Below are 23,741 nucleotides of genomic sequence, written 5' to 3'. Positions count from 1 at the left end.
ATATGTAGGAAATAGAGCAGCCAAAGAACTTACACGCATGACCCATGGACATGAACAATGGTGGGGGGTTTGCCTGAGGGACTGGGGGTGCTGGGTGGAGGGGGGCATAAGGGGAAAAATCAGAACATAATCAATAAAATATAATTTTTTTGAAAAGCATAAAACCAAGGCCTTACAAGCTAAGGTGTTCAATTGGTCATTGCACTGTCTGCTAAAATTAGAATGAACACTCTCCAGGGGAAGATAAGAAAATACACAGTCTCTATAATGCATTATGCACAAAGACCATTATTTAATCAAAAATCTCCAGATATGCAAAGAAAGAAAAAAATGTGATCCACAGTCAAGGAATATTCAATCAAGAGAACTCTAGATGGCCTAGATGTTAGTCTGTCAGCTAAGCCCTTCCTAGATAGCTTACCCACAGGAACCATGAGAAATAACAAAGTAAATGTTATGGTTTTAAATCAGTAAGTTTGGGGGAGACTTATGACACAAAATAGTAACTGAAACAGAAACTTGGTACCTGGGGTGTTGGCACAGTAAAAAATAAATAAATAAATAAATAAACAAATAAATAAAGAAATAAAGCATGGCATTGTGTTTGGGATCAAATGGTGAGTGGCAGCTGCAAGGGCCACGAGGAGACTGGCAGAACTCCAGCAGCAACCCACACCCAGCCGTCAGCGCACATTAAGAAAAGAAATCCCCGCTGCCCGGAGAGCAGAAAATACAGCAAGAGACCAGTCCTAGCTGCAAGCAGCTGCCGCTGATCTAAGGGCGACGCGCAACCCAAGGCGTCTGGTGACTGTGGCACCTTGTGGCCTTCGGCCAGCTCCTGTGGGGAGAGCCCTTCCTTGCAGACTCTGCCCATGGGCGGGCTCTCTGTCCTCAAGAGCCCCCTCTCAATCTCACCTCCAAGGCTCTCTTATCTCTCTAGTAGGTATCTGTCAAAGGCATGGTCTGGGGGTCTGAATGGGAAAACAGAGGTAATGGAATGTTTTCTCTTTCCCAAAGCATAAGGAATCCAAACAGGGGGAAATGAAAATAGAACTAAAAACTCCAGCAAATTATTCCTGGAACCCTCAGAATCTCTGACGGGCCAGTGCTCTGCCCCTGCCATTCAGCACCACGGGGAAGAGAGTGGTTCCGGACGCTGCAGCAGCTTGACATTATACAGCCAGAGAGGCGCCCGGCCTGGGGTGGGGTCGAGGGCCGCATCCGTCCGTGCTGGGCCTCCTGCTCTCCTTGGGGCCTCCGATGGGCAGCCTCTCTCAGAAAGGCTAGAAGGCACCCCCTGGCGTTTCCAGTGGGCTGGGACTGAGAGCTGGAGGGGCACAGGACTTCTCAGCCCCCAAGCGGAGGTTCCAAAAGAAGGATGAAGAGAATAAGCCTTTTCGCAGCCTTGGGGGGTGACGGTCCTGCCTCCCAGAGCTCAGGCAGGTGAAGCCCCCACTGCTGTTCGCGTGGCCCCCACTCGCCCCCCTGGAAATCCATGCTAAATGGCGGCAGAGGCAAGACTCACACAAAGTTTTCATAATATGCAGACCCCACTAGGGTGCCCGCAATAAGCAAAAGGAAACCCGGCGGGCAGAGAGAAACACAAACAGCTCATTCTACTTGTATCTGAGCGGGGACCGGGGTGCACACGCTAGGGTCGTGATCCTCTAATTTGTAACCTGCATCATTAACCTGAGAGTAGAAGACAGTAAAACTGGTCAAAACATGCTCGTACGTTCGGGGGAGCGGGGAGACCTACAAGACTTGGCTTACTTTTCCATCTTCTTGATGAACGTCGTGCAGCACCGACACCACAAACCACACAAAGCACAAAGCCACAGAAGTCCCCCCCAAGGATTCAGTCGCTGAGAAAGGGCTGTAGACACAGACGGGGTTTGGGAGCACAGCCTCAGCCTCAGCGGCAGATGTCACCCTGGGAGGGGAGGGGACACGCAGCACAGACTTTCTTCCCCCGGAGCATTTACACATCGCTGAGACATTTACACGCCCCTTCAGACCCTGAGTGATGCCAGGGATGCTGGCCTGAGAGCGGAGATCAGGATGAATTGAGGAGCAGGTACCGTGGGGGCAGGGCTCAATGACCGGTCCCCACACCTCAGCCTAAAGGGAGCATCATTCCACCTGCCAACTCTAATTGAACAATAACTTTTAAAAAGAGAACATCATCTAAAGTCACATCTTGGCAAAACAATAAACTATTCTGTGCCGCAGACCTTCTGAGCTGCCTCATTAGCTGACCTTAAATGTCGGCTCTGAGCGCAAAACGCTGGCCGGTAAACTCTGGTCAGAGAAGGACAGGTAAAGCCCTCTCTGCGTGGCCACAGGAAAGCTAAAGAGCAAGCCTTCTCCTTGGGGCCAGAGAAAACTTAAGGGGATGAGTATCTCCCTGGGAGCTGTGCCTCCTGATGGGTGAGGACGAAGGAACAGCGGAAAGGAAAGCGGTGAGGACGGAGGCAACGTGGATGTAAACGGGCCCTGGAATAAACCTGCCACCTCACAGGGCGACCTGGCCATGAACCCCTAACTGGGCAGGCCATGCCCCGGCCGACGAGAGGCCCGTTGCTGCCCTGAGCAACCCCTATGTGTCCCCTGTTCCGGTGCGTGCAGGGTAACACGCCTCTGTAACCATCTGGGTTCCAGTCCAGAGATTTCTCGGCCTTGCTTTCTCCCCGCTCCACGTTCCGCCTTGATCCCAAATGTATCACACAAAGGGGGCTGCAGAGCTCTCGTTTCCTGAAGCATCTGAGACCTTGCTTCCAGGCATGTGGTCGGTCTGGCTCAAACAAACTCCGAGCAAACCCTCACAAACCTTCTCTGCAGACTGCGTGTTTCTAACACCGACAGGACTGAGGGCGCTGGAGCAGGGAGACTGAGGCAGAGAGCAGCTCCCAGCCACCCAGCAGGTCCTGTCCCCCTAACCGAGGACACTTACGAGAAACGGCTTAGGCTGGGCCAGCCTGCTCCTCGGTCAGAGCACATCTCCGAACCAACCGCTGATGCATAAATAGTGGGGCGGCGAAAACACCAGCAGCAACAAAAGAGGAAATGTTTACACCTCTCCCCGGCCAGAGCTACAGCTGAACCCCAGTCAGCGCCATCTGGGCCACCACAGCCAAGGACGGACTAAGGGAAGGGAGTAACGGCACCTCGGCGCAGCACCGTACAGCTGATGAACAGTTTACTGAGATCCTCCCCAAAGAGCCTGCCTCAACTCCCAGCCTTTAAACCCATCAAGACCAAGGACCCAGTGTGCGCTCTCCCTCCCAGGAGCACACCTGCCCACGAGACGGGCAACCAGGGGAGCAATGGGCAGCCACAGCGCACGTGGGCTGACCCCCTGAACCTGTCCCCAAGGCCCCCCCTTCTGTGACCCTCCAGCGAGCTGACAGCGGCCCCGCCTGGGCTCTCTCCTGTTGCTTCTTCCTTGTTTCACTCTCCCCAGCTTTAACAAACGTCATGAAACCTTTCCTGCATGAGGTCAAAGTCCACACGCCACCGGCCGGAGGCAGAGCCACCCCCAGTAACAGGGCTCTGGTCTCGGCTGGAGGGGTGGTCAGCGGCGGCTCTCCCAGGCTGATGCACTTCAGTGTCACATTCCCTGGACCCTGCTGTGCTCTACTGTGCTGGTCACCATCAGCGGAAAGACCTCACTCCCCCTTGCCTTCTCCCTCCTCTCAGGTTCAATCACAAAATCTGTGGCTAAAGGAGGGACCCGAACATCCCATCCTACTTCTCTCCAGACCACTGTGTCACCTGGTCTGGATTCCTGTGCCAGCCGCCACCCCCAGAACCCCCGCCTCCTTAACGCTCCCCCTCCAATGCACACGGCAGGAAGAGAGCGCGGACTGATCATGTCACAGTCTCCACCCACCCAGGAGCTTTTAAAACACTTTAAAACTGTCCCTTCTGCCCTTAGGATAAAATCTAAACTGCTTAACGCCTTTTCTGACTGCTCACCTCCAGCCTTCTCTGCCCACGAGTCCCCCCCACCCCCCGCCGCCCCCGCCCCCGCCCCCTCCACCCCACCCCACGCCCTCCGCCCCACCTCTCCAGCCTCAAAAGCAAAGCGCTCTCAGGGGTCTCTGGGCCTCGGTGGGGCTGTGTCCCTCTTCTCCCATCTCTTCATCTAACGGTTGAGGCGCCAGGCTCTGATGACTTAATTCTCACTCACACCCTCTCTCAGGTCTCTGCCGAGAGGCCAGCCCCCAGAACGCCTCTGCCAGGCGCTTTCCCTTGCATTCCGGAGTGCGCCCCCGCCAGGAAGGCCCCACTGCCCTCCGCACGGCTGTGAGGAGCTAGCCCGCTGCTGCTGCGCTCTCTCTCCGTGTGCTTTTGGGGAGCCCCCTTCAAGCCTGGCACACTGGCTTCTGTATTCTGAATTGGACCAAAGACCACCTGAAGGCTTCAGAAGATGGTCCAGGAAAAGTTAAAGACCCCCCTTCAGGAGGGCCGCTGGGGAGCTCTGCAGTCAGGGCAGGTGCAGCAATGGGGGAGCAGCTGCGGCAGCAGCGCCAGTCCGCGGGGAGCCCCGCAGGCCCGGGCCCCGCTCCAGCCCCAGCCGCGCCCAGGCCCCCAAGGCTGCTCTCGGCACCAGCTCAGCTCCCGGAAGCACCGAGGTCCAGGCCCCCAGCGCTGCTTGTCATCCTTCAGACAGTTACTGTTTTACAGACGTTAACTCGTTCAGGCCTCCAAGCAGCCCCGTCAGGCTGATGACACTATAATTATCCCCATTTTACAGACGCGGAAAGTTGCCTCCCAAAGCCACGAGCGGTAGATGGGATGCGAACCCTGCCAACCAGGCGGCTGGTCCCGTCCCAGAGTCCATGCTCCCAGCCACCACACTGCAGTCAGTCCTCCTCTTCCCCTGTTTCCCAGGTCGCGTGGGGGGAGAAAAGAGTTCAGAGACCAAGTCCTCTGCCTTGGTTTACAGCAAAGGCTCCAGCAGAAATTAATGCAGAACGCTGATCAATTCGAAAACCATATTGGGGGAAGAGGGGATGAAAGTTGACCCCTTGCTCACACCACACAGACATCAATTCCAGCCCCAGCCGGGTGGCTCAGCTGGTTAGAGCATCGTCCCGGTACGCCAAGGTTGTGGGTTTCATCTCCGGTCAGGGAACATGCAAGAAGCAACCAACGATGCGTAGTAAGTGGGACAACAGACTGGCATCTCCCTCCCTCTCTCTCCCACCCCACCCCTTCCTATTTTTCTCTAAAATCAATTTTAAAAAATCAGTTCCAGATGGATCATGGACCTAAGTGAAGATAAAACATTAAAGTTTCTAGAAGATAATAGAATAGCTTCATAACCTTGGAACATAAAACCGCAAAAAAAGAGAAAAATCCCACAATTAAGAGGGTGAAAAGTCAAACAATATAGAAGGGAAAGACATATGCGTGTCTAACAGAAGACTCATTCAAATATAAAGAATCACCATAAATCAATAATAAATGGGTGAAAGAACTTAAAAAAGTAAAAAAGTGTACCCAGGCACTTCACGAAAGTGCCAATGGTCATCAAAGCATATGGGAAAGGGCTCAGCATCGTACGTAACCAGGGAAACGCAAGGTAAACCCAGCTGGAGGCTCCCACTCCACGGGTCATTGGAAAGGAGTGTTAAAGCTTCTGCAAAGTCACCTGAATAACTGATCAACATACGACATGTTTTCTGATGCAGTCACAGAACAATCATCTGTCCCCAGCAGCTTTCGGTCCCCTGTGCCTCTAAGCCTGACACACAGAAAGGAAGGACAGAAACCAGTATCGACACTGGCACGACTTGGTTTCTAACAAGGCCATCCTGGAAAGTCAGTCCAAGACTCACAGTGAGAGCCTGAAACAGCACCTGCCGGAGCCCAAGCAAATGAAGCCCCGGTTCCAGGCCCTTGTCAAACCACCGCCCCTGGCCCTTCACCCTTGGCCCCCACCCACCTCAGCCTAGACTGCTCTGCGCCCCGCTCTCCCTGCTCCAGCTGCCATGGCCTCTACCTCTCTGGTTCTTAAACAAGCAAATCTGTTCCCACCCCAGGACCTTTGCCCTGGCCCTCTGCCTAGAACATTTCACTCCTGATTCTTTATATTGCAAATGAAGACAAGCAGAGTGGGTGAGAGGAAAAGCAAAAAGCAAACTTCCTGTAGGAGAGTCAGAGACCCAGGGCTTGAGAAAGAGACCAGCTTCCTTACTCAGCGGTCCAAGGTGGAGGGGGTCAACCTGAGGGCAAAGGCGACATCAAGGAGGCTTGCTGTCAACAAGACGGCCGGGAAGCAGGCTACAGAAGGGACTGAGCATGCCACGCGTCTACCTGCAGTTCCAGGATCCTAGTCTCCTGATATGCCAGAGGACATCGACAAGAAAAAAATGAAGAAGAGAAGGCCTGTATGTTCTAGAAAGACGTGCCCATCCAGCCCGTCTGTGTCTGGATCCGGTCTAACTCGCTGAAACCAGGGCTTCTCAGGCTTTCTCACCGAGGATTCCTGAACACCCAGCAAGAGACTGGGCCTGAAGCTGAGCCGGAAAAGCCATCACAGAAGGACAGCCATTCCAGAGGCACCAGGTTTTGAGCCTGTGCCTCTAATACAGACCCCAAGGGGGGGGGGTGGAGCCTAAAATGAGCTAAGCACTTTCTTAAGAGGTTTGAAAGTAATACAGAATAAACCCTAAAGAAGCAGGAAGAGGAAGACTGTAAAGCAGACACCACAAAGAAAACAAACGAAATAGAGGGGATCACCGAAGCCAAAGGACAGTTCTTTGAAAAAGTTAGTAAGACTGTTCAGGTGTTTCTGTAAACCGCAACGCAGCAAAATAAGTGAGCTACTATTACCCATGAGAGGAAGCCTCAAATAAAAGGCCTTGAAGGAACAGTTTCCTTTTGCTCGGCGCTGCTGACGTGTGGGGGGGATAACCATGTGTAGGAGGGGCTTTCCATGCAGTGCAGGGTGCTGAGCAGCATCCCTGGTCTCTAGCCCAGGTTCCAGGAGCATCGTTCCCCGACCCCCTAGGAGGCATGACAACCACAAATGTCTTCCCCAGGATGCCAGATCATCCCAGGTGAAGAACCACTGCTCCGAGAGAGAACAAAAGGGCCACATCACGCCACGCCAACTAAGACTGAAATATTAACAGCTGTTCCCAATTTAAGAGTAGCTGGCTGGTTTGTTGGTGTCTCTCCTGTTGCTTCTTCTGTCCTAGGCCCTTCCCGTTTCACTGTCCCCAGCTTCAGTAAATGTACTCTAAAAAAAAAAAAAAAAAGGGAAGAGAAGGAAGGAAGGAGGGAGGAAGAGCTGCTGGCTGCTCTGCCTATTAGAGCCGGGGTAGAAGTAATAGAAAGATCACTTCTATATTTTTGCGGGGGGAGCGGGGCGCAGTGCATAGCTCTAACACTACAGTGAAACATAAAAATAGTCCTTGGATTGAACTCCAAGAAGTTAAATACCCTCGCAGAGCAAAGGAAGGAGAGAGTACCTATGGAACAATTTTTATCACTCAGCACTTCATAAGCAAGGGAAAGAAATCATTTGAAATTTTCAAAAAATTACTTCCCTTGAGAAGTGTATAAATATTGTTTATAAAACATTCCAATCACACAGCTGCACTACTCTGAGATAAATCACAATTAAATCCTCACCACTTCTAAATAAATAATAGTAAAGTCCCCAGAAGCATATAATTTCTGAAAAATTAAGAATCTGACAAAGAAAAAAGGACTCCAAGAAACCAAGAGGGAAGAAAACTGTCCAGAAAAAAGTCCAACCATCATTACATAATGAGGACCATTTGCGCGACATGTAACCTGGAAGCCGAGGCGAGGGGACTGGAATGCACACGCGTGAGCAATGACGACTTCACTGCACCCGTCAGTGGGGGCGGCAAATGCCACTGAGTGAGCGTGTGTCCTGTGTGGCCGTCACATTCACAATGGCTGAGTGAGCAGAGCAACGAACCTACGTCAGACTTTGCGTGAAGCTTGACCATCCCTCTGCGGAAACTACCCGGATGACTCAGAGGCCGCGCTGTGGGCACCTGGGGACTGGCAGCTTCGTCACGACAATGTGCCCACTCATGCATCTCGTCTCGTGCAGTTTTTTGGTGAAACATCCGATCACCCGGTTGACCCAGCCCCGCCACAGCCCAGATTTGGTGCCCTGCGACGTCTGGCTTTTCCCAAAACTGAAATCCCCTTTGAAAGGGACGACATTTCAGACCGTCAGTGAGATTCAGGAAAATATGACGGGGCAGCTGATGGCGGCTGGGAGAGCTGTGTGAGGTCCCCAGGTGCCTGCTTTGAGGGGGACTGAGGCGTCACTGTCCTGTGTACGGTGTTTCTTGTATCTTGTATCTTCTTCAGTAAATGTCTCTAGTTTTCATGGCACGTGGCTGGGCACCTTCCGGACAGGATATATCCCTTATACTCACCAGCAGCACCCAAAATCCAATCTAAACCTGACAAGAGTTCTAGGGGCATCTGAAACTACAATTCTGAGAACTCAAATGATAACAAGCAAAAAGGGACAAAAAGGGACGCAGGCACCTAGGGACCCTGACGCCACCCAAGGGACTACGGGAGCCGAGCAAGGCGGCGCTGGCGCCACGACCTCCCCTTCCTTCTGCTCGCTCTACTTCATAGGAAGGAAGCACAGAAGCAGCTGGGGCAGCTCCCGCCGAACGAGCCCGCAGTGAACAGCTAAGGATTCCGCCAGGGAAAACGTGAAATGGTCATTTCTCTGCCAGAGAGGAAGTGGAAATGGGGAGAGACCCCTAGAGAGTCTAAACGAGGGAAAACTGGCCCCTGAACCAAACAGCGGCTGCTGGGAGAAAGGGGACCGAACACAGCAACGCGGAGAAGAATCTGGAGAACAGCAGGCGCGCCTTTCCCGGGGCTCCTTCAGGCCCGGGCAGTGCCCATCTAATGCAGGGCGCCACTCCCCCAGCGGTCTGTCAGGAGGAGCCAAACCGCACCCCTCCATCAATAGGAAGCTTACACACAACTGAACCCCAAGCCATGACAGGTGAGAACTGAGAGGCCCCGGGCCCGGCCAGATGGCCTCACATTAGGCTGAAGATGAGGAGAAAAAGTCGAACGCTCCTTCAACAAGCTGGGCGAAGGAAGGGGATGAGCCGGGCAAACCGAAGCGCAGAGGGGGCCCCCCAGCGATGGAGGCCCAGTTCTCCTCCAGCAGGAGCGATTCACGGTCCCTGGAAGTGACCGCGGGAGCTGGGAACCTATCTGAGAATCCCTCCCAGGTAATCCCGTGTCCACACAGGGAGAGCTGTGAGTGTGATCTCAGGGATCGCACACACCAGTCAGTGACCCCCATGCCTGCCTGTGACCCCCTCATGGGGCCGTGACCCCGGACCACAGACGCGTGGTGACAGCGGCCTGCCACTGACCCCTCCGGGACTTGGGCGAGGACGCCCCACTCTCAGATCTCGGGGCCCGAGTCTGCACGCTTGCCAAAGAGCTAAGTAACTGCTGAAGGCCCTTCCATTGCCAAAGCAAGGCTCACACAGAGCAGGGGCATACGAGGTCGTCGGCCTGGGTTTCCGGCCTGTCTCCTCGCCACGGACGACCTAAGGAACCCGACCGGAAACACTGTGCTCAGCCAGCACAAGTTCCATTAGAAGAGAGAAGGCGACCTCGGTCACTCGCTGGAGCCACTCACCGTCCAGCAGGTCTTCCTCATCCCCCCTGCTGTGCTCCTCCACTGCCACCTCCTCCTCCTCCTCCTCCTCTTCCGCATCCTCCAGCTCCACGTCCGGGTCCAGGTCTGGATCGCTCCCTGAGGCGGACTCGTCTGACATGGCTCCCAGAGGTCCTCAGCGGGCATTACCGACTCATGGTCCACTGCGGGGGTCCTGGGGCGAGGACAAGAGGCATCAGAGTCACCAAGGGCCTCACTTAAGAGCATGAATCTTTCAAAGAGAAAATGCCACGGATGAACTCCCTGGAGCTCTTCTAAGGAGGGCACGCTGATCATACCCACATTTCAACCTTCCCCACGAGGGCCCTGGCCCTGAGCTACGTTTTGGTGACCCTCTGCCCACCTCAGGCTTCCCATTTGTGCATTCCTTCGTGCGGAAACCGCTCCCCGAGCACCGACTCTATCTTGCTGTGCCTATGCGCTCACACACACACACACACACACACACACACACACACACGGCATTATATGCACGGGCGCCGTGCGCGCTGGGGAGTGCTGGAGGATGGTGTGTGCCAGAAGGAGCTGCTGTTTTACATGCGGGGGGGGGGGGGGGGCAGAGAAGTTACCACGGGACAGAGGCCAGAAGGAGAGTGTGCCAAGCACAGTGGGCAGCAAGGGCAGAACCCTGGAGTGGAAGTAACTGGGAGTAACTGGGAGTGCTCAGGAAACAGGGAGTGGTCCTGCCTTGGAGCTCACAGAAGGCAGTCCACCCTCCAATCGCCTGAACAAAGCCCTCGCTTCCAGCGGGCACCTGGCTACTGGCCACACTGTCGCCCCCCCTGGCTCTGAATGGACCCATCTTTGCTCTCAGGCTCTGTTCTTCTTCTCGGCCCAGTTCCAGCTCCATTTCTTCCAAAGAGCCTTTGCCAGCTGCCCTGTACTTCTGGAATCACACTCCCTCTTCTGACCTCCATTAGCCACGCTGACCATGCTGACCCTCACTGAAGGCTTCATACGGGCTACCTGGCAAAGTGGTTTGCGTGTCTTACCTCTGGGCCCAACTGCAAACCCGAGGGCACGGGTTTAGCTGGAGCTAGAAGCGTGTCCTATTCAGATCATTCATTTGTTCGTTCACATCCCTCACTCATCTGCACAACTACCATCTGTCTGTCTCTCTCTCCACTTTACTATTAGCTGTAAAGGTCACTTCTTCTCGAGGGGAAAAAAGAAATAGGTAAAGAGAAAGCTAGGTGGCCTTGGCCAGGTGGCTCCGTCGATGAGAGCGTTGTCCCCATATGCCAGGGTTGCGGGTTCAATCCCCAGTCAGGACTCAAACAGGAATCAACCAATAAATGCATAAATAAGCAGAGCGACGAAATCGATGTTTCTCTTTCTCTCTCTCTCTCTCTCAAATCAATCAATCAATAAAAAAGTTTTTAAAGCTAGGTGGATTGCTCTGTCATAAAGCAAATATAGTGAAAATGTTAACATAAAGATTCACTGACCAGTTCTTTTAATTTTTCTGTATATTTCAAATTTTTCATAATAAAATGTGGGGGAGAAGCACAAAGACGTAATCTTTACAAGGCAAACTGCTGCAGAAAACCACGTGAACAACCAGGTCACCCTAATGTTCCTCCAATTGCCCAAAATAAAGCGAAACATAAGTCTCCAATTATTCAACACAAAGTACTATTTCAGAACTGAAATCTCTTACTAAGGTGCAGACGCAATTTGAAACAGCACTTCTATAATATGTTCTCCTGAACAGAAAGAGAAACAAAATGAAGCAAGCTGGCTCCTCTGAGTTCTGGAAAACTAGAACTTAAGTTTAAGACGGCTCAGTTTAAAGACACAGGAATTATGAGTGTGTATGTCCATGATGGATCATATACTTAGCTTCTCAAAACAACTACAGCAAATAACAGCTGCAAAGTGATTTAGTAATAAAATTAAACCTGAACATTAATATCACACTTCCAGAAACACCTACAAAGGGCACTAAGATACCGGGGAAAAGGCGCTCCACAAATACAAATTACTGTAACTGACACAGCAGGTTTCAAGTCTCTGAAGGGATGACTACCTTATGTTCTCAGTTCATCAGGTTTTAGAAAGGAAGTAGTCAATCAGTGACGGTAAGTCATCAGTAACTACGACTCCGGCTTGGAAGTCCGTGTTTGTAAATCAGCACACCCCGCTCATCCTAGGCTGCGCTGGGATGAGCGTTTTGCTTACAGTGTGCTGAGCTGATGATGGAGTCGCTTTTAGAGAACAGGTTTTAATTAGGAAGTACCATTAGGTACTCTGAGTGCCTGTCATTTCGGAGAAGAAACTGTGTGGCGGTGGAAGAATGTCAGTCACACTGAGGTGAGCAGTAACAAGGAAAAGCCTCCTTCCTGTAAATGACCCCCAGCCAACAAACGCCTTCAAAGCCTCAGCCCCAGTCTCCTGCTAGAAGCAAGCATCAATTAAATATCTAACAACCATCCATGCTACTAGCACAGGAGAGACATTGGTCCCTTGCCTTACTCAAAATGTTGTAACAACAGAGGACACTTTAAAATCGTACCCAGGCTATCAGATGCCCATAACAGAGAACAAACTGGAAAGTGATGAATTTTTTAAGTCCCACCAAATTAGGTTTTGCTCTCTCCTTCCCTTCCATGAGCCACGAAATGTCTTTACAGAGATGAAAGAATGAATGTTCCTTCTCAGCTGTTTAGAACCATACAAACTACTTAAGAAGTAAGTTCTGCTGTTACTGATCTCCTTAAAAAAGCAAGGAGGAGAAAATGGCAGGGGGGAGATGACTTTGGGGGCAGCAGCACTGTCTATTACATTCTGCCTCTAAGGGGTTCCAAACCCCCTCCATCCCCCCCCACACACAGACACCTCCACGTGGGCACAGCCTTTCAGAACACAGGGAAGGCAGCCTGATTCAAGAAACAGAAAAAGAAACTGAAGAAGACATAGATAAGTGGAAGCACATACGGTGTTCATGGATAGGAAGAATTAACATCATTAAAATGTCTATACTACCCAAAGCAACCTACAGATTCAAAGAGGCTCCTATCAAGATACCAATGGCATATATCACAGAACTTGAACAAATATTCCAAAAATTTATATGGAACCAAAAAAGACCCTGAATAGCCACAGCCATCTTGAGAAAGAAGAACAAAGTTGGAGGAATCACTCTACTGGATATCAAACTGTACTCCAAGGCCATAATAATCAAAACAGCCTGGTACTGGCAAAAGAACAGGCATACAGATCAATGGAACAGAACAGAGAGCCCAGAAATAAACCCACATCTTTATAGTCAATTAACATTTGACAAAGGAGGCAAAAACATACAATGGGTTAAAAATAGTCTATTCAAAAAGTGGTATGGGGAAAATTGGACAGATACATGCAAAAACAGAAAAAGAAAAAAGAAAAAGAAACCAAACCACCTCCTTACACCTCACACAAGAATAAATTCAAAATGGATTAGAAATGGATTAGAGACTTAAATGTGAAGATTCAAAACTATAAAAGTCCTAAAAGAAAACATAGGCAGTAAAATCTCAGACATTTCTCATAGCAATATTTTTTTTCTGCTCTATCTTCTTAGGCAAGGGAAACAAAAGAAACGATAAACGAACAGGACTACATCAAACTAAAAAGCTTTTGCACAGCAAAGGAAACCATCAACAAAACGAAAAGACAGCCCACTGAATAGGAGAACATATTCACCACTGACCCATCTGATAAGCGGTTAATATCCAAAATGTATAAAGAACTTATATGACTCAATATCAAAAAAAAAAAACACAAACAATCCAACTAAAAAATGGGCAAAGGACCTGAATAGACACCTCTCCAAAAAGGACATACAGAGGGACCACAGGCATACGAAAGGATGCTCAGCATCACTAATCATTGGAGAGATGCATGTTAAAACCACAATGAGATGCCATCTCACACCTGTCACAATGGTCATCATCAATCAATCAACCAACAAGCATTGTCAAGGCTGTGGAGAAAGGGGAATCATGACGCGCTGTTGGTGGGAAGACAGATTAGTGCAGCCACTGTAGAAAATAGTATGGAGATGCCTCAGAAAGTTAAAAATAGAGCTGCCTTTTGACCCAGCGATTCCACTTCCAGGAATATATCTGAAGAAGCAGAAAACACTAACTTGAAAGCACATATGCACCCCTATGGTCAGTGCAGCATTATTTACAAAAGCCAAGATCTGGAAGCAGCCCAGGTGCCCATCAGTAGACGGGTGGGTTTAAAAGGCTGTGGTACGTTTACACGATGGAGTACTACTTGGCCGTAAAAAAGAAGGACATCTTACCTTCTGTGACAGCAGGGGTGGACCTGGAGGGTATGATGCTAAGGGGGATAAGCCAGTAAAGAGAAAGACAGACACCATATGCTGTCCCTTATATGTGGAATCTAATGAACGAAGTAAACAGACAAACAAAACAGAAAGAAACTCACAGACAGAGAGAACAGACTGACGGCTGTCGGAGGGGAGGGGGGCTGGGGGGCTGGGGGGCTGGGCACAGGTTAAGGGGTTAATAAAACAACAAAGCACCTCACAGACACAGACTACAGTACGGTGATGACCAGAGGGAAGGGGGTGGGGGAGGCAGGCAGCCGAGGGTAAAGGGGGGATAAATGGGGATGGAAGGAGCCTTGACCTGGGGCGGTGAGCACACTGTAACATACAGATGGCGTGTTACAGAATTGTATACTTGAAACCTATAAATTTTATTAACCGATGTCACCCCAATAAATTCAATAATTAAAAAACAGCTAAAAGTGCCAACTCACTGAGCCTGGGGCAATGTGTCACCCTGAGTCTGCAGGCCCCGCGCCACAGTAGATATAAACTGGGTTCAATAAATACTTACAGGATGATGAAAAGAAGAAGGAACGAGCTCTTACAGGAACTGTTAAACACGCATGATTCTATCTCCTGAGTTTGAGAATTATTCTATGGTTATATAAGAAAATGTGCTTAGGAAATACACAGTGAAGTATTTAGTGGTAAAAAAAAATAACCTTCTAAAAGACAGTTAACAAGCAAGAGAATATAATTATCTGTTCCTCGTTCTCCAAAGATTTACACACTTCAAAAATACCTTATTTCAAGGCACCGATTTGAAACATTACCTAGCTGACTAATTCTCTCTGGCTAATTAGTAAAAACTTCTTTTACTTTAAAACAAAATAACTTAGGGTTAAAAAGGCTAATTAAGCCTCCCAGCATCCCCGTGTGCAGACAGGATGTCCTCCTGCGGGGGGGGGGGGGGGGGGGGGGTAGGTCGCTCGCCCTTCCCCTGGGCCGGGCAGGAACCGGAACCATCTCCTAGGCAAGTCTCCCTTGGGTTCCCTCTGGACCACATTAAGTCTGATCAAAGTCATAAACAAACAGCACCCCACAGGCAGGTAGAAATTGGACGCGCCTGCTTGCCCTCCCTTCTTTGTGTAGAAGTGGCCCAGTTCTGAACAGTCTTCTAAGGAGACTTATGTAATCTATCCTAGATTACACGTTTCACTGTTCCTTTATGGCCAAGGTTATTCAATCTGTGCCCGGTTCTTAGGCTCTCACACACTTCAGCATTGTATGTATAGAAGCAGCTTAAGGCTCATACCACTGAACCAATCAGTTATTAAGTAACCTTGCCCTGTGTGTCTCTCTGTAGTCTAACACTGGGCGTAAATACTAAAGAAACAATGACATCTGAATATTAACAAAGGTAGTGGAAAGAAAGTGTGCACTTGACCCAAAGCCAATACAGTGAAGTAGAAAAAGTCTTCTTTCAAACTAACACTCCTCTAACTTCTCTGGGGAAAAGCATGCGGAGTCTGGACACAACTCAGGCTGCAGATTTTGCAAGTAAGAAGAGGGCCTGCAGGAAAACCTCATTTCTGTAAACAGATAATAGGGGACGTTAACCCCTGGGAAGGAGGGCCGCCTGTCAGAGACGGGAACATGGCCTATGTGCGTGCCACAGATAAAGTAAAATGCTCCTCCATGGGGACAAGGCCAAGCTTCATTACGCCAAACGGGAGGTACAGAGACCAAAATCATTCGCATGGGGACCTTATGGCCAGGAGATCCTGTCGTGGGGACGGCACGAAAGGCAGAGGCTGAGACGAAGTAAAAGCCTGAAGAGACATTTTAAAGAAAAAAGTGTCCGATAGTCACTTTGGAGAAAGGACGGCCAAAGAGAAAGGCAGAAAGGCTGGTGACTGCTCAGTGCAACGCCGAAGCGCTTTCCGCGATGCGGACACCGTGCCAGTCCCTGGGACGGTGACACAAACACACGCCTCAGAGACAGACCCAGAGGAAGGGCAAGAAGGCACAGACCATCTAACTCCAAAATGGGATGTCGGCACAAATGTCAATTCTGGCCAACGAAGCCTGTGCCAGCTGCATAAATACTAAATCAAACCTACTCACACTGTTAAATGACACCTCTAATACAGAAATGAAAAATGACACTAGTTCTAAGACATTTACAGTGCATTTCCTCCCCTGAACAGCCACAGCCCCGTGCCCCCTGGTGCTGAAGGACACCCCTCCCCCCAGCAAAGGCTGGAATGCAGCCCCACACCCCCCCTCCCTAGGCCATCTTAGGGCGGGGGCAACCACCCGGGGCAATCTGGCCGACTGGGCGTGAGGGCTGAAAGCGGAGCGCCCAGAGGCACTGCAGGTCTCAAGGACAGCGACTCCAGGCCTGCTTTTCAGCAAGAAGGTGAAGGACGTTCCCGTCTCTGGTCTTAGCCAACACACAGTCACTAAACATCCTGTGGCCCATTCCCAAGAGGACACTGCCCAGCCCGACGGCCAACATAAAATGCCCCCCAAAGAAAAGGGGAGTGAGCGACGACGAAGAACAGGAGGAGAAGCTAACCCCCTGCCGCTCAGCACCGCGGCAAGAACGAGGTGTGCGCTCAGCACCGCCAGCAGCGAAGCTAAGCGGGAGGCCCGGCCAAGTCAGCGGTGGCTTCTGCGGGGCCCGGGGTACACCCCCGACCACCCCACATCACAGCTCCTTCCCGAGTCTCATCAGCGCTCCCACTGTCTAAGGACGACAACGCTGGCTTCCACACCATTCCGACAGGCCTACCTTCAGATACGCCTACTCTTCATGAAGCTTACGTCAAGGTATTTTTGCATGGCTATGACATACCAAGCATGCCTCTACTTAGATTTTTTGACTTGATATTAGTATTACACAAACTGTACTTTACTCTTTATAATAAATAGTGGAATTATAAGAATAATTACCTATTTTGAGCTTGGACAGGATTCTAAAAAATGCCACTCACATAAAAGGATGGGGAAGTACCCATGTAGTTTTGCAAGCCCTTGGCACTGCTATCTCGATCAAGAACTATAAAATACACTCCATTTCAAAGTCAACACAGACCAAGTGGAGGTACGCCACTTTACAGCTTCCCAACCGATTACACTTTTACAGCCAAAAGCTGTAAAATGACCTGCAAAAGAAGTGATTAACGGAGAGCACGTGGATACTGGGTATCAGTCGTGGTGGCAGGCGGGCACCAGAGGAAGACTCCGGGCCATCGGCTCTGGAAACGGTCCACTGGAAGCCAGTGAGACAGCACCACAAGGAAGGGGGCACAGCTAACAAGCTGGCCCAGGACTTCCCGCTCGGCACCTTGCAGACAGGAGACCCGCAAATTCTCCCACTGCAGAACACCTAAAAATACAATTAAATTATAATAAGCATCCATTTTAAACACAAAGCTGTTTTCACACACACACACACACACACACACACACACACAGAAATCCCCAAGGACCAAGAATGAAAGGCAAACTAAAGACACGGATGAATGCTTTTGAGAGCTGACACTATAACAGTCTTAGGGAAGGGAGGGTGCCATTGGGGGGGGGGGATAACAGACAATAATCACTGGACTCGGTGAAGCTACAAAATAGGAACTGTGACCTCCACACAGAGCCAGGACCTTGCTGAGCTACACGTTATGAATGAGTGGTGTAGAAAACAAATCTAACCACCACACAGAAGAGAACATAAAAGCTTGTGTCAACCTAGGCTGGAGCAGGGAAAAGAGGTATCCAATGGAAGTCTGTATCCATCAGTCTGACCTTGATCCAATTTAAGGCTGAAATATATACTTACCTACATGGTCCAAGAAATGAACAAAAACTAAAGTGGTCCCAGACAAGTGACACACCCTGGTTACCTAGAAACAAACACAAAACATCTCTGGAACATACCTCAATCTGGGCCACAGAAGATTCCCACAGATAAAGCCTTAATGAAGATGAGCTCATAATCCGAAAGTACAAACACAGGAGGGACTAAGCAAACAAAAGCAAGAGCCAAGAAGACTCCTAAAAATGTCTGCTAATATAGCTACTAAAGGAGATAAACTATATGTTATCTCAAAAGATGCAGAAAAAGCTTTCATAAAATTCAACACTCATACACGAGTATAAAAGCAAACAGACAGCAAACTGGAAGAAAACGTCCTCCGCTGGACGAAGCAATCATCACGTTTAGTGTGAGACACCGAGGGCCCATCCTTTAAATACAGGAACAGAACACGGTGGCCTGCTATCAGTAAGTCCATCAACATCAAGTCAGAGAGTCCCACAAGTAAGACGCACACGCACACACAGAGCATAAGAGCTGGAACAAAGAAAGAAGACTGTCGATACTCAAGAATTATATTGTTTCAATACAGAGAACCTATAGGCACACTGTCAGCAATACAGGAGAGCTCAGTAAGGTGACTGGAGAAAAGATCAATATAGAAAAAGCAATTTTATTTCTTTCTTATTTTTTATTGTTTTTCAATTACAGTTGTCCCATTTTCCCTCCACTGTTTCCCCCCCAAACCCAGCCCACCCCTTCTTCCACAGGCATATGCAATTTTATTTCTTAAATGCAGTCAACACTCATTTAGAACGTGTAATTTTAAAAACATAATTTATAACAGCAGCAATAAACATATGGCATCTAGTGATAAATCTAGATAAAGTAAGACCTTTGTGGGGAAAAAAGCATAACACTTCACTTAAAGACATTAAAAGAGACCTAAGTAATCAGAAAGACGTGATGTTTATGGGTGAGAAGAGACTATTACAAAATGTCACTTTTTGCCGTGGCCAAGTGGCTCAGTGGGTTGGAGCATCATCCTGGGCACCAAAAGGTTGGGGGTTCGATCCCCATTCAGGGCACATACCTAGGTTGTGGGTTCAATCCCTGGTCAGGGCACGTATGGGAAGCAGCTGATGGATGTTTCTTTCCCACATCAATGTTTCTCTCCCCACTTCCTCCTTCCCTCTCTCTCTGAAATCAATGAATGTATCCTCAGCTGAGGACTTTTTTTTTTTTAAGTCAACTTCCCCTATAAACTCAGAATACTCCTGGTCACAATTCAAAGGCACAAAATATGCAAACTATAAAGGAAAGGTCAATAAATTTCACTGAAACAAAAATGAAAATGTCTACACAAGAAAATGCCATAGAACAGCCCCAGTTGGGGAGATATCTTGCCAGAATGGAACCAGTAAAAGGACTGGGATCAGCTCTGGCTGGTGTGGCTCAATGGACTGAGCTCTGACCTGTGAACCAAAGGGTTACCGGTTCGATTCCCAGTCAGGGCACAAGCCTGGGTTGAGGGCCAGGTCCCCACTTGGGGGCATGTGGGAGGCAACCACACATTGATGTTTCTCTCTCTCTCTCTCTTCCCCTCTAAGAATAAATTGTTAAAAAAATTCTTAAAAAGGACTGGTATCCACAATTTTGAGGAACTCTTGAAAACCAGTGGGAAAAAGAGAAAGTCCTAGTAGAAGACTAATCAGAGGACATGACCAGGGAACTCTTAGAAGAGGAAACCCAAACGAACAAAGAGCATTTCGTACACATTGAAGTGTTCGGCAAGGTCCGACAGTGCGAAGTGCTGGAGAGGCCGCTGAGCGAGAGGGGTCCGCGCCAACAACCGGCGGGGTGCAGACTGATCCCCTGAATAACTGGGCCTATCCAGCCAGGCTAAAAGTGCCCATGCCCCATGGCTCAGAATTTTACTCTTAGAGAAATTCTAGAGCAGGTATACAAAGATTCTGCATCTAAAGATCAGTGAAAAATGCAAAGCAATCTAAAATGTTCATTAATAAGAAAATGCATAAGTATATTATAGTCCATTTATCCAATGGAATGTTATACAACATGAAATAAATGCACTAGATTATAACACAAATCAACATGGACAAACTTCAATGATATAATGTTAAAGTGAAAAAAGCTGAAGACACAAGATAGCCATTTCTATAAACTTTTAAAACATATAACACAACATTCAATGTCATAAGGAAACATGTATGTAGTAAAAGAAGTACCACATGCATGGGAGTGACATAATTCAGAATAGTGTTGCCTCATGGCGGGGGAGGGAGGAAATGGCCTGGGAAGTTAAGTATCTTCAATCTGTTATTTTTTTTAATGCTCACCTAAAGGCATGTTTATTATTGATTTCAGAGAGAGAGGAAGGTGGGGGGAGAGAGAGACACTGACCGGTTGCCTCCTGTACACGCCCTGATGGGGACTGAAACCACAACCAAGGCATGTGCCCTGACCAGGGATCAAACCCGCAGCCTTTGGGTGTGGGGATGGTGCTTCAACCAACTGAGCCACCAGCCAGGGCTTGTTATTATTGTCATTTTTTTATATAAATATCTGAAGCAAAATGATGGTATAAGGTTGAGATATAACAGCTGGAGGGCCATAAACATGTATTAGTTATATTAATCTGAATACATTTCTATATGCTCAAAATAAACAATAAATAACCCCCATCCAAAATAGTAAATAAAGGCTGTAAAAGGCAGCTACACGCAAAAGTGATTTTTTGGCGTTAAAAATTAGTCCCAAAAGAGACCGGCCCCAGCTCTACGACGCGACCTTGGGTAAGCAGCGTCTATCCCCGCATTCCAGCCGGCGACGCGGCCCCGACCACCTTGTCGGGCACCCAGCACACGTGCTGTGGCACTGGAATCTGCTGCCTCACAAATCCCCTCACTTCTTAAAATGCTCACACCAGTTCCACCTGGATTAAAAGGAAATGATTTTTTAAAAGCAACAAGAATCACCCTCTGACGGACGCAGACACCCGGAAGGAGGACTCGTGCTGGGGGGTAGCGGAAGGGCAGCAGGCCCTCCCCTCTGGAGCTGCAGCCTGTGGCGGGCGGCAGGGACCAGTCCTGGGGAAGGACAGTCATCGCCCCAGGGAGCTGCCAGTGCTGATGCTGCAGGGACGCGTTCCTCAGAAGCAAGAGGAGTGGGGTCCACGCACTGGTGTTAAGCAACAAAAGGTCCTAATCTCACCCAGAAAAGTCTGAGACCGAGGAGGTAATACTCGCACGCGCTCCTGAAACTCAATCCTGGCACCGTACGAGGTCCGTCCGGAGAGAGGCTAGCCGTGGCTAATACGGCAAGAACGGTGTGCAGGGCCCCGATGGAACCCGGCGGCCAAGGAGAGGGGGCTGGAATGCGCACGCGTGAGCACCGAGGACTTCACTGCGCCGGTCAGTGGGGGCGGTAGACGCCACTGAGTGAGCACGTGTCCTGTGTGGCCGTCACATTCAAAGCGACTGAGCGAGGAGAGCAATGAGTCTGCATCCGATTTTGCGTGAAGCTTGACCATCCCGCCGCAGAAACTACCCGGATGACTCAGAGGCCGCAGCTGTGGGCACCTGGGGACTGGCAGCTTCGTCACAACAATGTGCCCACTCATGCATCTCGTCTCGTGGAGAGATTTCTGGCGAAACATCAAATCACCCGCCCAGGTGACCCAGCCCCACTACAGCCCAGATTTGGTGCCCTGCGACTTCTGGCTTTTCCCAAAACGAAAATCAGACCTTCATTGAGATTCAGGAAAATACGACGGGGCAGCTGATGGTGACTGGGAGAACGGTGTGAGGTGCCCAGGTGCCTGCTTTGAGGGGGACTGAGGCGTCACTGTCCTGCGTACAGTGTTTCTTGTACCTTGCATCTTCTTCAATACATGTCTCCATTTTTCATAGTACATGGCTGGGTACCTCTGGACAGACCTCATATGCAGGCTTCCCAAAGCCCCTGAGACTAGCATTTAGACGGAGTGGCGTATAGGAGTGAGGAGTCCTCCCTGCACTCACCTCTAGACACTGCAGTCAGGAGATCATTACCCTCTACTCTCAGCAACCAAGTGGGAAGAAATAAAGCTTTGCTCGTTTGGATTTGTAGAAAGAAATTGAACGTGTGGTCCTCACTGCAGAAGACTGGGGAAGAGGCGGGAAGAGTTCAAAGACAGGGAACTCGATGAACAATGATTCAGGGACAAGAAGGAGCAGAATGCATTTCAGGAAATCCAGGACATTTGTATTCCTGAAGCACAAAGTAGAAAGTATAGGAGTATAGGGGAAGAGTAGAAAATAAGCCTGCAGAAGTAACAGGCCAAAATCACGGAGCACCGTGAATACAGACCAGGGAGACTGGAGTCACACAGGAAGGTCAGAATGACTCGGTCAGATCTGCCGTTCACAGAGATCCTTCTGCACCAAGAGACGCTGGATAAAGCACAGGTATATGCTGCTCAAACCCAAAACCGATTCCAGCTCGTTTTTCAGTGTGCTTTGGGTAACAGGCTCTCTCGGCCCGTTTCCTTACCTGTAAAATGGAGGTAACCCCTACCTTCAAAGACTACGAAGAGGATCGGGTAGTGAGTGAGTATAAATGCAAACTGTACTATGAAGATACACACACAGCTCAGTCTTTAGCATGTTGTAAGTATTGAAAACATGGTCTGGAAGAAAAACATGCTGGAAGAAATGTGGCAGATGGGACAAGAGGAGGCAGGAAACAGTCCCGTTAACGAGCCAGCGGAAAGGCCAGGTCTGAGAGCTACTCAGGAGGTAAAATAAACAGGGCTAGTGAAGTGCCGTTCCCCAAGCCTCCAGGAGAGGGGAGAGACACGTGCGGGTTCTCGTCCAGGTCCCCCTCACCAGGGCCCAGGGTGCCCTGTCGCCTGCCCCTCAGACAGCAGCCCGGCTGGAGACCAGAGGCCGCGTGTAGTCCCGCGTTTACTACCAGCACTGCCGAAGGGCCAACAGTGCATCACGGAGGGGGCCCTTGGTGTCAGGGGCCCCTGGTGTCAGAGAGACCAGGGGAACAGCACTTCACTGAACCAATCACTCCCCTTCTCATCTGGGGACACCCACACTTCAGGTGCTGCCGGGCTCGCGCAGCGCAGGACCCGGCCGCATCGCAAGCACACAGGGACATAGCACGACCCAGACAAACCCCACACAGCGTCTCCCGTGGCAACACCACAGCCTGGTTACAGCGGCAGCCCGCCTGGGGGCCCTGGGAGCCGAGACAGCCCCGTCCGAGCTCGCCGGCGTGCCCGTTCTCAGACAGGTAGCTGCTGTTCCTCCAGGGAGAGCCTGTTTTTATTTCCAGTATGTGTGTCACATCTTTCCCCATAATATGCACTATCTGATTTCTAAACAAATAAAACTGGTTTCAGGGAGCTCATCTCTGGAGACAGGAGCTGGGATACTGTGCAGTTTTACCCAAAAGTTAAGTAAAAGGTTGGCCCGAAGCCCAGGAAACAGGCATTCCTCCCAGACAAAACTGGATAAACCAAGCCTACAAACAATGAGCGGATAAAACAGCACGGAAGGGAAGGACAGAGAGTCAGCCGGAATAACCCTCACTGAATGGCCGTCCCCTGGTCCTGACGGGCACCGGGGGGGGGGCTCTGGGATGTTTCGGTTCGGAGCTGAAGAGTCAGGTGAGGCAGAAGTCAACCGCGTGGAAGAGACCAAAGGTACTAAATGAAAAATACCTGGGACGTACATGTTCTCCCTGTTTAAGCCAGAGATAAGGGCTATGGAAGCGGTAGGAACCAAACGCTCTACCCACATTAAGACTCAAGACTCCTCATGAGAGGTTAGGCGGCTGGAGCCATACCTGGGGAAGGTGTCAGCGGAGAGAAAATTTAAATACACGAACTGTGAAACAGCCAGTTTCCA

General features: G+C 49.9%; 1 protein-coding gene across 1 annotated transcript in view; it reads right to left on the bottom strand.

Moving 5' to 3' along the window:
• RAD54L2 (RAD54 like 2) overlaps positions 1 to 23,741 on the bottom strand; it is a 69,095-nt gene that overhangs the window by 28,493 nt on the left and 16,861 nt on the right. The window contains exon 2 of the mRNA XM_090284836.1: positions 9,683 to 9,875. Coding sequence (XP_090140962.1) covers positions 9,683 to 9,821 — 139 coding nt within the window. The 5' untranslated portion in view covers positions 9,822 to 9,875. The remainder of the gene's footprint in view (positions 1 to 9,682; positions 9,876 to 23,741) is intronic.

This window comes from Furipterus horrens, unplaced genomic scaffold, assembly GCF_987537825.1.
Source record: "Furipterus horrens unplaced genomic scaffold, mFurHor1.1.pri manual_scaffold_7, whole genome shotgun sequence".
NCBI lineage: Eukaryota > Metazoa > Chordata > Mammalia > Chiroptera > Furipteridae > Furipterus > Furipterus horrens.
The sequence above is the reverse complement of the archived record's forward strand: the minus strand, read 5'-3'. Positions and strand labels throughout refer to the sequence as shown.